We start from the raw sequence: 13,245 nt of genomic DNA, 5'->3' as shown, positions 1-13,245 counted from the left end.
AATGTGTTGTTATTGTTTTAAGATATAACAATTTACGGCGACTGTTTACGTATTTGCGCTTTTAAGAAGATGTTTCTAAAATTGCCATTGTCAACATCATTAGCAGAGTTTTTTATTAGTAGGTGCTTCCAAAATTTTTTTCGTGATAGAGTAGGACTTTTTTTTATAACGCCATTTAACGTAGACAGATTTTATCGATATTTTAAGGTGGAAGGTATTGGATAAAATTCGGTTTAATATAATTTTCACAGCGAAACACGACATTAGGCAGCGCCTTTAGGCTATAGGGTATATATTCTTTCATCGTTATTTGGGTAATTCGATTCAAAACAGTTATAAAATGTATCAGATGAATTTGAATACTGATACCCTTTAAAAGTATAGCGTTATTTTTAATATAAAGAGTAGCATTTGTTTAAAATCTTATTTCTTTATAGATTGTATTTTTTTTGTAAAGTAAAATTAAATATGCAAAAGTTAGATATTGTTTGCTGTACTGTGCTTTGCTTGTTTGTTGTTGCCTTTCATCCAGCGCTTGTTAATGGAATGACACAGTATCTTGTTAATTCAACAGGTAATGAATTTAATTTTTTTTTCTAATAACGGTAAGAATAATATTTCGATATGTTGATATATACAGTACTTATAATACGACTTAACTAAATTGTTGTATTTGTTAGCGCACAGTTGATAATTTAAAATATTTGTGCGTTATGATTTAATATTTATTTTATAGGTCAGATTTGTAATAAAACAAAGTATAGCAAAACTTTATAGGTTAACGTCCTTTGTTTACATAACTACACACAAACGTAAACAAAAATATATTAGCATAAACAAATATAATTAAACTTTGAAATTAGGAAATTTTCCGAAATTAAGTTAAAATAATTTTTTGCAATATTGTAATTTAATTTCTTTACACCATTTAGTCTTTAAAATACATATATGTTGAACCTAATTAAAGGATAGAATAAAAGGTCTTGGCGGTACAAAATTAAGTTGCAGATTTTTGTGACGTCAAACTCATAAATGTTTCTTTTCTTGCCAGATAAACTCGTATATCTGACATTTGTGTACAATTACTTTAGGAATTTAATTTGATTTTAGGTCATTAACAAAAATTCTTGTAGCTTATAGATACTCTATTTTTACTTTGGAATTTTTCTACGCACGTCGGAAAATTTATGATTAAAATTAATTGTTTTTTAATCGATATTTAATTATCGATCGAACTAATAAAAAGTTTACTACAATTTCTCTAATTTTGGGTTATGAATATAAATTCGTGGGTGACTTTATAGTAGGGAATCTCCCTATTTTGATATATAAGCTACACGGAAAATCCAAGATTTAGCCTAGATTGAATTTTCGGCGATTTTTGTAAATAATAAATATTTTTTTGACAAATCGATACACTTATTGGTCTTTAATGCATAGATAGTGGTTGTACAAAGAGTGTGTAAATTAACTAAGACGAATAGCAACTAATTATCATAATTTCTTAGATTGCATTGATGGACCGAGCACGTGGTACCGAGGAAAGCAAAATGTAACCGAGAAAGGGTACTCATGTCAACGCTGGGATTCCCTTACTCCGCATAAGCCAAGATATTTCCCACCCGATGGTAGCGCACACAACTACTGCAGGTACTTAGTAGTTAAAAATATTATAGAGTGTAAGAATAAAAAAATATCAACTTGGTTTTTATTATTTTAACATAAAAACTCAAAATTTTATTTCATATTTATACTTTTTTAAAGCTAGTGGTATCACATGTTTCTGTCATATGGTAGTAATTAAAATACTTTAAGAACATTTTAATTGTTAACAAGCCATAATTAAGTCATTTACTCCGATTTTCACACATTTACTTCTGTGTAAATTATGTTGTTTAAAAACTTGTTTTACATTCAACTCAGAAACCCTGACAATGATTTATCTGGACTGTGGTGTTATACCACCAATATTTCTGTAAAATGGGATTACTGTAAAGTACCAAAATGTGGTAAGTAAACATGTTTTGATGCTTTAGATATCATCTATATATGTACCACTAGTATTTAGGAAACTTAATTGGGTTTAATATGAAAAAATAATAAAAGTAGTTTTCTGTTTACTGGTGTCTTGTAAAATCAAATTTTTCATCGGGTTCTGTGTTAAAAAATGTGCTTTAAATGATACAACTCATTAGGCAATTATGATCAATAACATGACAAACTGCAAATGTCAACTTGAGACTGGGTTGGGTTAATGAATGTTAACCTCTGTTTTAAGACCACCACATCAAGGACAAATAAATTCCAAACGTAAATATCTAAAAATTACTTTGTTGTTTTATAGATGATGACTCCATGCTTATCTGGACTAGTTTAAACACGGAATCTCGTGCCTCCTCTCTTGCTACGACTTCCGCTGATCCAGAGATTGTCTTCCACCAGACTTCACCATCTGGAAGTTTAAATATTTCAACACTTTATAGTTCAACTAATGACGTATCGGAATATTGGGCAGTGGAAGGCGATTATTATGGAAATAGAATATTTTTTGCAGATTACAAGTCAGTTTGTTTAATTAAAAAAATTACCTTTTTTTATATTTATTTATCTTTTATTTTGGAAGGCCAAGTTTCTGACCTTAACATAGAGTAATATCAGTTACAACAACCTAGTCTTGAGTTGCCTTTTGCAGTTTTAGATGGTATAGATTATATATTGATAATTAAGCTGCTGATTAAGTGTTGGCTCAGCAGAAGAAGATATAGTTTATAGCACCTTACTTAAGGGTGCTACAACATAAGAGCAGTGGGGATCGAACCCAGGACTTCATGTTGTAGAGCCAAGTGTTCTGACCACTACACCACGCTGCCTGTTTAGTTAAATTAAGGACTTCAATTATGATCTATTTTCTGTTTTAAAATATTTAAATTTTGATTAATGTATTTTCTTCTTTAAAATGTTTAATATATATTTACTAGGAGTGAACATGTTGGCGTTCTTAACCTTACCAACAATGTTACAACATTGTACTTCGAAGGCATGGGACATGGTATAGAGAATCTAGCTTACGATTGGGTGTCTAAAAATATTTATTGGACCGACTCTGAACTTAACTGGATCATGGCTGCAGACCAGTCCTTACAATATTATTATCCTATTTATAAAGCTATTGGCACTTCACCATATGGCCTTGCTCTTCATGCGAAGAAAAGGTTTATAAATACTTTATAGTGTTATAACTTAAAATTAATAATTTTTTGATAAAGAAAAAATCATTTTTAAAAAAACTTTAAATTTTTTTTCTTCAATTTTTTTTAAAACAATTTACTTGTCTTAATAAGAATTCCTGATCCTTGTTTCTATATTAAATGTTTTGTTTTAGATTAATGTTTTTTTCGACGTATCGCTCCCAGAATTCATCTATTTACGTAAGTGATCTGGCAGGTAAAGGCATTAAACAACTTGTTGGGCATCCCAATGTGTTAGACTGTACAGGAATATCTGTAGACTATACTGACGATAAGTAAGTATTAATATATTTGTAAAATACATAAAGATTAGTTAGTTAATCACTAGGCCACTGAATTTTACAATATTGGATAAACTCTTGAAAATTAAGACTTTTTAATTTATTATTAGCCAGAATTTCTAATTTTAAAACAGATTAAAAATATCTGCAGGGCACTTACCATTATTTAAATAGTTATTATTAGGACCTAAAAAATCTTATTTATTAAAACCGTAATAAGGATTAAAAATATATTTTTCTTGCCATAAGGTACACTAAACCCATTCTATTTTTAACTTAGTCGTTGGAACTCTTTAAAAATAGCAACAGTTCTGAGTATTTAATTCTTAATTAAAGGTTGTATTGGACCGACTTCACTGGATATGGCAGCAAAATATTTCAATCTAATTTGGACGGTACTAATAGAACGCAAATTGCTTATCGGGCGTCAGCAATTTTCTGGTCAATTTCAACGTATTTGGTAAAACTAATTCAAGACTTTATTGATTATTACAATTTATAAAAATTTTAACAAAAGAATAAAAAAGTAATAATGGTCTAATTTCTGTAAAGGTATTAGTTAAATTAAACTACTTTTCGGTTTTATAGAATTTTGGTTTTAGTTTATTTTAGGTAAAGATATAAACTGATTTATGTTTATTTGAACAATGATATAATCTGTCATAGTTTAGAGATTTGTAGCTAGCACCTATGCCTTTACACCTTTAAATATTTATTTTTAGAAATATGTTTACGTTAGCGACGTAAACAGAAAATTTTCCAGCTCCGGAGCTTATTATAACGTATGGTGGGTAGCGAAACCTCAGAATCAGACGATAAACAGCGCTGATACTGGTCGATATAAAGTTACGGAAAAACCGAGGGGTTTGACAGTGTTTAGCCATAACGAAGAAAGATCATTTGATACAGGTAAATTTTAAATTAAACTTTGATTTTAAAATTTTAAAAAAGATTCAGTTAAAAGATTATTTATTACCAAAGGTATATTCAAAAAACAAAAAACTTTAAAATAATTTTATTTTGTAACACACCAATTCTGATTATGATTATAAAGTATTATGTACCTTTCACAATATAGTCAATCATATAGCATAAAAACTAAAGCAATATATTTATATATATATAGGAAAAACTGTCGAAAATTTGGATATATATATCATTTTATTAAGTATTTAGCATGATATTATAGCCATTGAACTCTTAATTAAATAAAAGCAAGTACCAAATTAAAGAATAACACAGTTATTTTATCTATTATATATCATGGTTAGACCTATAACGACTTCTAGGTTATATATTATTATGTGGTATACATAGGTTTAAGCACAAATTAGATTTAAATTTAACTCAGTTTCAGTAATAATTAAAGGCGTGCCAAATTGCCAAAGGCAAAAAAACAAATACTTTTGCAAAATTAAAACACTTACAATATTATAATTCCCACATGAAAGAAAAAACATGACATTATTTAATTAGCTTTAGTCCAAATTTTACACTTCAAAACATAATTGTTTTATTTTGATTTTTAGCACCAGCGATTGGAGGTTGTGCTAATATGCCAAAATGTGACCAGCTGTGCTTGCCTAGAATTAATGCCACAAGAGAATGTGCGTGTACTATTGGGTACAGAAAAACAGGAGCAACCGGCTGTACAACTTGTAAGTTTTGATATTATTAAATAAATGATGTTGTTTGTAGAACCTAACTTTATTACATGATATCCTGGGTTCGATCCCTCCGCTTTCTAATATGTAACACCCTTCAGTAAGGCACTATATATTGTATAAACTTCTGCTAAGTCAAAAGACATAACAATATACTAATTAATACTTTAAAATGACAAAGGTAAACTGTGACAGAGTCTGAGTAATAAATGTTACTCAATCTTTAGGCCAAAAAGTTATTCATTGGGGATAAAAATTAAACAAAAAATACAATAAACCCTGTGAACCTAAACTTATATTCTTTGCATACAGCAGTTCATTATTTCTTTAGTATTATAATTTTGGATACATTCCAAGGGAGGTCATTATCTTTTAAATTCCAAGAAACTAAAAAAACGTTTTTTTTTTTTTCAGTTTTTATTCCAAATAATTTCTTGCTGCTTAATGATGCTGGCCAGGGAAAAATATTTAAGATTGCTTTTGCAGCCAATGGGGGTGCATACACTGCTATACCACTAGGTTTGTAGTTTAAATGTTTAATAAAATAAAGAATTAAAAAATACATTTTTTAATATTTATAAAACTTTTGGAATTTGATTGACAGTAACAATTTAAATTCAGTAGTAAATAAAATGAGACAAAATTGAAAAAAATCTAAAACCATTTTTTTTTTCTAAATAAAATAAAATATAAATTCTTAAAAGTTAAATTTTCATTGGGTTGTTCTTTTTTTAGGCTTAGTAAGCCTGATATAGTATACATAAACATCTAACAGTAAGAATAAAGGATTAAAATTGTACATAAAGTAATCAATATAAAATATTAAAAATTGTTATTTTAAAATATTTAATTCCTTGTTTTATTCGCAGAGACAAAGTCAAAACCATATACAATGGCTGCCAACGTGCAAGGAAGAACTCTATATTGGTCTGATAGAAAGGAAAAAGCAATATACACTGGTCGTCTTGATGGTGCACAAGTTACAAAAAGGAAATCAAACGTTCACGGTAATTTTAATTTTAATAACTTTTAAAAAGTGTAAATAAATGAACATTTAATAAATTGGCAAAATTAAGATAAAAATTAAAATTTGAGCATTAAAAGTAATAAAGTTTTTAACAAATTTTTTTTTGTATATATCTTTATCCTCGATGTGGGAAGGTCAAATGCGCGACCTAAACATAGAGTAACATCAGTTACTCCGACCCAGTCTCGAGTTGCCCTTTAGCAGTTTGGGATATTATAGAGATTATAATTGCCTAATAATTATGCTGCTGATTAAGTGCTGGCTTAGCATGAGTTTATACCATTTATAGCGCCTTACTAAAGGGCGCTACAGTATGAGAGCAGTGGGGATTGAACCCACGACCTCATGATGGTGTACCAAGTGTTCATACGAATACACCTTTCTGCCAGTTAAATATTTATTTTACCTAAATTTTAATTGGATTTGATTAAATTAATCATTTTTTTTTCAGCTAAGAGCATCGCATATGACCCCTCATCCGGCAATGTTTTTTACGTTGATGAGGACTCTGAATATATCATCGTCGGAAACAACGATTTGTCTTACACAAAAACTATAATGCAACCTAGCGAGGACAGAAAAAACACAACAGCTATACAAAACATTGCACTTGATGTAGAAAATAGGTGGGTTGGATGTCAATTTTAAACTATGCAAGTGGTATTTTAAGTTAAATACATGGTGCAATGTGTTGCCACATGAATTACATAACTTAAGTTGATTTTGAAGGAATTTTTTAATTACTGGATACATAAGTGTCACGTTTTTTGAGCTTGTATTTATTTGTATACTTATCATTTTAATGCAGTTTTTTTAACCTGTGTAGTTTAATCTTAACTGGTATTTTTTATAATTATAATTAGTGTTTACTTTTTGTAATTTAGAATTTGTAGTTTTTTTCTAAATTGAATTTTTTTATCTGGTAGCCCAAAAATCTATTAATTTTCAATACCTTTAACATCATAAAATAATTTGTTAAGAAATCTATAAAGCCTAAAATCTTTATAGCCCTTTGTAAATTTTAATATCGTTAACATTTTAGGATAATTTTTAAAGAAATCCTTATATTAAATTACTTTTTTTTAATTTGTAGATATGTTTATTGGACTGACACCAATAGCCGCAGAGGTTCTGGACAAGTTAGAAGAATGAATTATAACGGCTCTAATGAAGAAGTTGTGTTCGATAATCTAAACAGCCCAAGCGCTGTCAGAATTAGTTTCCAGCGTAAGTTTCTTTTGGTTAATTTTTATTATTTTTTAAAAATCTATTCGAAAATGTAAGAAGTCTGTTTTTTGGCCTTAAATAGGGTAAATTAGTTGCACTGATTCAGTCTTATTAATTTAGCCAGTTAGGAATTATTGACAATGTTTGCCCTATAATTAACCTGGCAACTAGGATATGACTCAGCAGAATTTTGTATTATTAAGAGTGTTAACATAAAATCATAGCATAAAATCAGTGTTTCAAACCCAGGTTCTCATATCGTAAAGCTAAGTGTTCTAACCACTACACCATGCTTCTAGTAATTTAAAACAAACATTTAAAATATATTTATATTCTTACAAAGCTAAATTAAAACATCACACATTTATTTTACAAGGTTATGGTTAAGCAAGAGGCTAATGTCGTTTATTTTTCAGGAAAAAGTTTGTTTTTTGTTGAGGCAAGATATGGAATTATTCGGGAAGTTCCACTGGCCAGTCTAAAAACAGTTACAGGTGCAGTTCCTTCTACTGCCACATCTTATAATCTTCGTACTTTCCTCCAAAGAGTGACAGCATTCATAGCAGAGTAGGCATTTATTATTTTTGTTTAGTTTATCAAAGCAATAAAAATCATTAAAAAAAATTTGTTTTAAACTTTATTTTATTAAGTATTTTACAATGGTTGTAATAACTAAAAATTTGTCACTATATTATGGGTGAACAACATAAGGCCTCAATTTCAATCCCCACTGCTTTCATGTTGTAACACCCTTGAGTAAAGCTTTAAACAATCTGTTTATTTTACCCCAAAAACCAAATTCAAGTTAATGATCATACAACGATGTTTAAAATCGACGAAGGCAACATAAGGCCAGGCCAAATGATGCTACAATATAGCTCTAAAGTCGGCCTTCCCGGATAAATAAATTTTAAAAAAATTAATATTTCTATTATTTTACTACCATACTTATATAGAATGTAATTTGCAATGTCCCGTTTTTAACAATAATATAATAAACTTTATTCATTTTTTGTTAGCATTGAAATTATGAACGACATGCTTTATTTCTACGATGCGAGTAACCACACTGTTGAACAATTTAATCTGACCCAAGGTGTTAATTCAGCAACCCAATTTGGTCCCAAAACCTTTTTCAGAATAAAAGCTCTTACCGTGTTTAGCACCTCACAGACAACACTAATTACAAGTAAATAATATTTTTATATTTTTCTTTGTTTAAATTATATGAAGTTGTTTTTTTATACTACATACAACAATAATCTCGAATGTTTTAGTGTGAAAATTTAAATTAAAGTTTGTTGTAAAGCTTTATCTGTGTACATATAACCGGCAGCATAGTGTCATGGTAAAAAAACTTGCTACACCATCATGAAGTTGTGGGTTCAATTTCCACTGCTCTCATGCTGCCCTTGGGTAAGGCGCTATAACCGGTATGAACTTCTGCTAAGCCACCACTTAATCAGCAGCATAACCACCTGGTAATTAAAATTTATGTAATATTCCAAACTGCTGAAGGCAACTCGAGACTGGGTCGAAGTAACTGATGTTACTCTTAAGTTCGTGCATTCGACCTTCCCACATCTAGAATAAAGATATATACAAAAAAAATATGTGGTATCTCTAAACACCAATTTGTAGGCAATGCAAGCATGCTAAGTACAGTAGGCAATGTGCATACATATGTTCTCCTTTATGTGAAAATGTTTTGTGAATTTAAAAGCATATTAAACCTACCATTTAAATTTTAGGTAAAGTCATCAACTCTTGCAGCAGCAGTACTTGCAGTCAGATATGTGTCCCACAAACGAATACTGATTTTGTTTGTTTATGTCAGGATACATTTATACTAGGAGCAAATGGAATTTGTAGCAGTACTGCCACACCACCTGATAGTAAGTAGATCTTTTTGTAAGTGTTAGTTATAACTGATATAGAGTTTTCAATAAACAAGAGATAATTTAAAACACAGCATTTTTGTTTTGTACACTGGACTGTTTATTCACATTATGGATGAAGTAAAACAATTGGCTTCACTACATGAGGTCCTGGGTTTGATTTTTGCTGCTCTAGTGGTGTAGCACCCCTAAGTATGGCGCTATAAATAGTATGAACTCTTGCTGAGCCAACACTTACTCAGCAGTTCAATTATCGGTCAATTATAATCCATAGTATCTTAAACTGCCAAAAGCAACTCAAGACAAGGTCAGGGTAACTGATGTTACTCTATGTTTAGGTCGTGAAGTCGACCTTTTTACATCGATGATAAATAAAGGATAAAATTAAATTAATGGTAAATATTTTATTTTAATAGATATTGCACCTTCTTATGGTACATCATGTCCCTCAACCAGATATGCCAACGTTCATGTTTGCCAAAAAACTGCTCTTGTAAGCTGGACAACTCCAGTTTTTACCGATAACGTTACACGTAAGTTTTTGAAACATTTAATTTTGTTGGATTGTAAAAATTAGGATTGAAATCTAATATTTTTGGTTGTTATTTTATATTCTTAGCTCAAGTTTGGCTTAATTTGACAACTCCAAATGTTACCTCACCTACTTTTTTTAAACCTGGGTTCACGTCTTTGCTTTACCAAGCCAGAGATGCTGCTGGAAATGTTGGAAGTTGCAGGATTAATATCATCGTCAGAGGTACTTTATACAACTATTTGCTTTAGAGTTTTACTTTATGTTTGTAAATAATTTTTAAAGGAGATTTTCTGTATTGCCTGATGTTTTTTTGAGAATTTAAACATGTGTTCAAGTTTAAATATAACTTATTAAATTAGGAAAAAATTATTTTGTAAATTAAAAGAATAATTTTATCACTTTTATATTTATAAGTAAGCAGGCGGTGAGAGTTACAAATTTTTTCTAAAATATTTTTTTTTCAGATCACACTTGCCATATTTTTAATCCTCCTCGCTTACCCAATTTTATTACTCCGTCTCCTTATTGTGATGCGGGAGGAAATTATGTTCAAAACGTGTCCTGTCGTAGTCCACACTTGATAGCATCTTGGAGATCTTTGAGGAATCAAACGATCCAAAGAAGATGCTCTCCAAATTCAAGATGGGATTTTACTTTGTTAGATGTTGCCTGTGTCGCTCCAGCAACAACTAGTAAGAACCTTTTTTATTAATATTTTTATTCTTGATGTGGGAAGGTCGACTTCACGACCTAAACATAGAGTTACATTAGTTACCCCGACCCATTCTAGAGTTGCCTTTGGCAGTTTGGGCATATTATAGATTATAATTGCCTAATAATTAGGCTGCTGATTAAGTGATGGCTCAGCAGAAGTTTATACTGTTTATAGCACCTTACTCAAGGGCGCTACAGCATGAAAGCAGTGGGGATCGAACCCAAGGCCTCATGTAGTGTAGCAACTAGCAAGTGTTCTGACTACCACACCATGCCGCTGGTTTTTATAAAATGAGTTAATGTTTTGTTGTTTTTTGAGCTAAATATTGCTTTTCTTTGTATCCAATATGCAAATGTTATGCTAGTATGGTACAAAAAAATTAAAATCTTTTTTGTTAAAGCTTGATTTTATAATTTAAAGCTTAAGATCTATTGCATTATTTTTTATAATTTTAATTTGATTAAAATCAACTTTTTAAATTTTTACAACTTTTTTGTTGAAGCTGTTCCTGTCACATCAACATCTGCAACAGCTACTACCACAGTAAGTACAACATCAAGTACAACAACAACTACAACCACAACTACAACAACAACCCCTGCGGCAGGTTCAACAACAACACCAACAACGGGTTCAACAACTAGTAGTACAACAACAACAACAACCCCAGCGGAAGGTTCAACAAGTTCAACATCTAGTTCGACTAAAACGACAACCACTTTAACAGCAAGTTCAACAAGCCCTACAACTGCGACGACAACAACAATTGCAACTGGATCAAGTAAGCTTGCTTTAAAATTTATATCAACCAAATGTCTTGGCTTCTCTTAACAATAACAGTTACCCTGAAGTTATTTTATTATAAAGATACTAATTTATATAAGAGTTTAGCAAGAGTTACAGGTATTAGCCTACATATGTGTTTAACTCTAAGAAATTTTTTTGCCAGTTATTTTCTTGATTTAAATTTAGAAGTTCTTAAAATGTTAAAAATCATGCTTTTCAATAGGATGTTCAGGTATAAATTTTGCTTGGTCTTTTGTCTCTAAATATTTGTATTTAATTTATAGAAGGAGTTGCTCAAGGAAATCAACAACCAGCAGGAAATAAATCAGGGTTAAGTAGTGGCGCCACCGCTGGAATAGTTGTTCTTGCCATTGTTTTTGTTCTAGTTGTGGGCTTGATACTTTACACAGTGTAAGTAGTACACTTTTTGTGTTTTGGGAGTGGAGTGGCCTTCAGTAATAATTTACATACTAGTTTTAACATTTAAAACTGATATCATTAGTTGTTAAATTTATTTTTTTATAAGTGTTTGCTGCTAAATATTACATTGTTTTATTTATAATAAAAAAGATTTACTCTAAAGATTTAAATTGTTTTTAAAACTGGAAAAAATAAGATGTCCACTTTTTCAATGTAACTTTTTTTCATATAGTCACGAAACTTTACTCTTTGAAGTTTTTTGTTAAAATTTGTTTTAATTTAAGTCCTTAATTTTTTAGTATAAAAAGGAGCCCTAACTCATCAATTATTCCTGTATTTTGGAAGAGGAGAGGGGACACAGTGGTTTTGCGGGATGATGACGGCGGTAACCATTACAGTGTTTTATAAACAATTTTGTTTGAATAAATTTTTACTAAAGCTTTTTTTTTAATCTAAGACTTTACACTGATAAATTTTTTTGTGAAAATAATGTATTAGTTTTAAATTTTAAACTGTCGGTACAAGATGACTTTAAAATTTAAAAAAAATTTAATTTACAAAATTAAAACCAATTTGTAAAAACAAAATTTTTTTAAAAAAGTATTGTTTAGACTGTGTTTTAAAATAATATAGGTATAGTACACTAATCTTTTTTCGCAATTTTTTAATAACAACATGTTTTTTTTGTATTATATATTTTCATTTATCAGTATATGTGATTTTAATAGTTTGTTAAATAATATTACTGCAATATATCAATTTGTAAATAAAGTGTTTTGATTTCTTATTAAAATGAAAACTACTGTTTTAGTTTTAGGTATTTTTTACAATTCTATTTTAGTTAAATATTATCAGTTTTCAAGTATATTTCTGTACTAGGTTCATGTATTATTATGTAGGATTTTAAGTAACAGTGAAACATTAACTTGTGAACTGTGTCCACCCAACAATTTGTCTGTATTAAAATATTTTATCAAATCAAATGATTTCGAACCATATTTTATTTATCAAAAATCTAGTTTCTTATAGTTTTAATAAAAATCAGTCTTTTTAACTTTTTATTAAAATTTTTACTTAACTGTTTTAAAGCAGCTTAAGAAACTTTAACCTAAGAAACAAACCATTTTTTATATTGTGCCAACAAAAAAGCTGATTTTTTTGTGTTTATAAATTATTATATATATTATTCAATCCCCATTTCTCTAATGCTGTAACTTCTTTGAATAAGAAGCTATAAACGATACAATTATAATTTATATTATTCCAAACTGCAACCCAGGGCTGGGTCGAGGTAACTTATGTTGTGTTTGGAGAGTTAACTATACCCACATCGAGGATAAATAAATATAAAAAAATACACATAAAAAAGGAGAGAAGCATAGGAGAGTGTCTGCGCTAAAAAAAGGCACGGTGTCGTTCTCTTTTACAAAAAAACGGTGGCGAA

At 29.6% G+C, this 13,245-nt stretch overlaps 1 protein-coding gene across 1 annotated transcript; it reads left to right on the top strand.

The window, feature by feature from the left end:
• Positions 1-441: 441 nt before the first annotated feature.
• Positions 442-12,563, top strand: LOC145744873 (uncharacterized). The gene is made up of 22 exons (XM_082562835.1): positions 442-574; positions 1,509-1,650; positions 1,924-2,009; positions 2,345-2,561; positions 2,979-3,212; positions 3,383-3,523; positions 3,866-3,989; positions 4,252-4,438; positions 5,059-5,187; positions 5,608-5,712; positions 6,063-6,200; positions 6,672-6,846; positions 7,314-7,447; positions 7,864-8,014; positions 8,467-8,636; positions 9,199-9,342; positions 9,762-9,878; positions 9,965-10,102; positions 10,345-10,572; positions 11,098-11,376; positions 11,666-11,792; positions 12,101-12,563. The coding sequence occupies exons 1-22, from the start codon at positions 469-471 to the stop codon at positions 12,207-12,209; spliced, it is 3,381 nt and encodes a 1,126-aa protein (XP_082418961.1). The 5' UTR covers positions 442-468; the 3' UTR covers positions 12,210-12,563.
• The last annotated feature ends 682 nt before the right edge of the window (positions 12,564-13,245 follow it).

Source organism: Corella eumyota, chromosome 3, assembly GCF_963082875.1.
Source record: "Corella eumyota chromosome 3, kaCorEumy4.1, whole genome shotgun sequence".
Taxonomy (NCBI): Eukaryota; Metazoa; Chordata; class Ascidiacea; order Phlebobranchia; family Corellidae; genus Corella; species Corella eumyota.
Note: the sequence above shows the minus strand (reverse complement) of the source record. Positions and strands in the feature narration are given on the sequence as shown.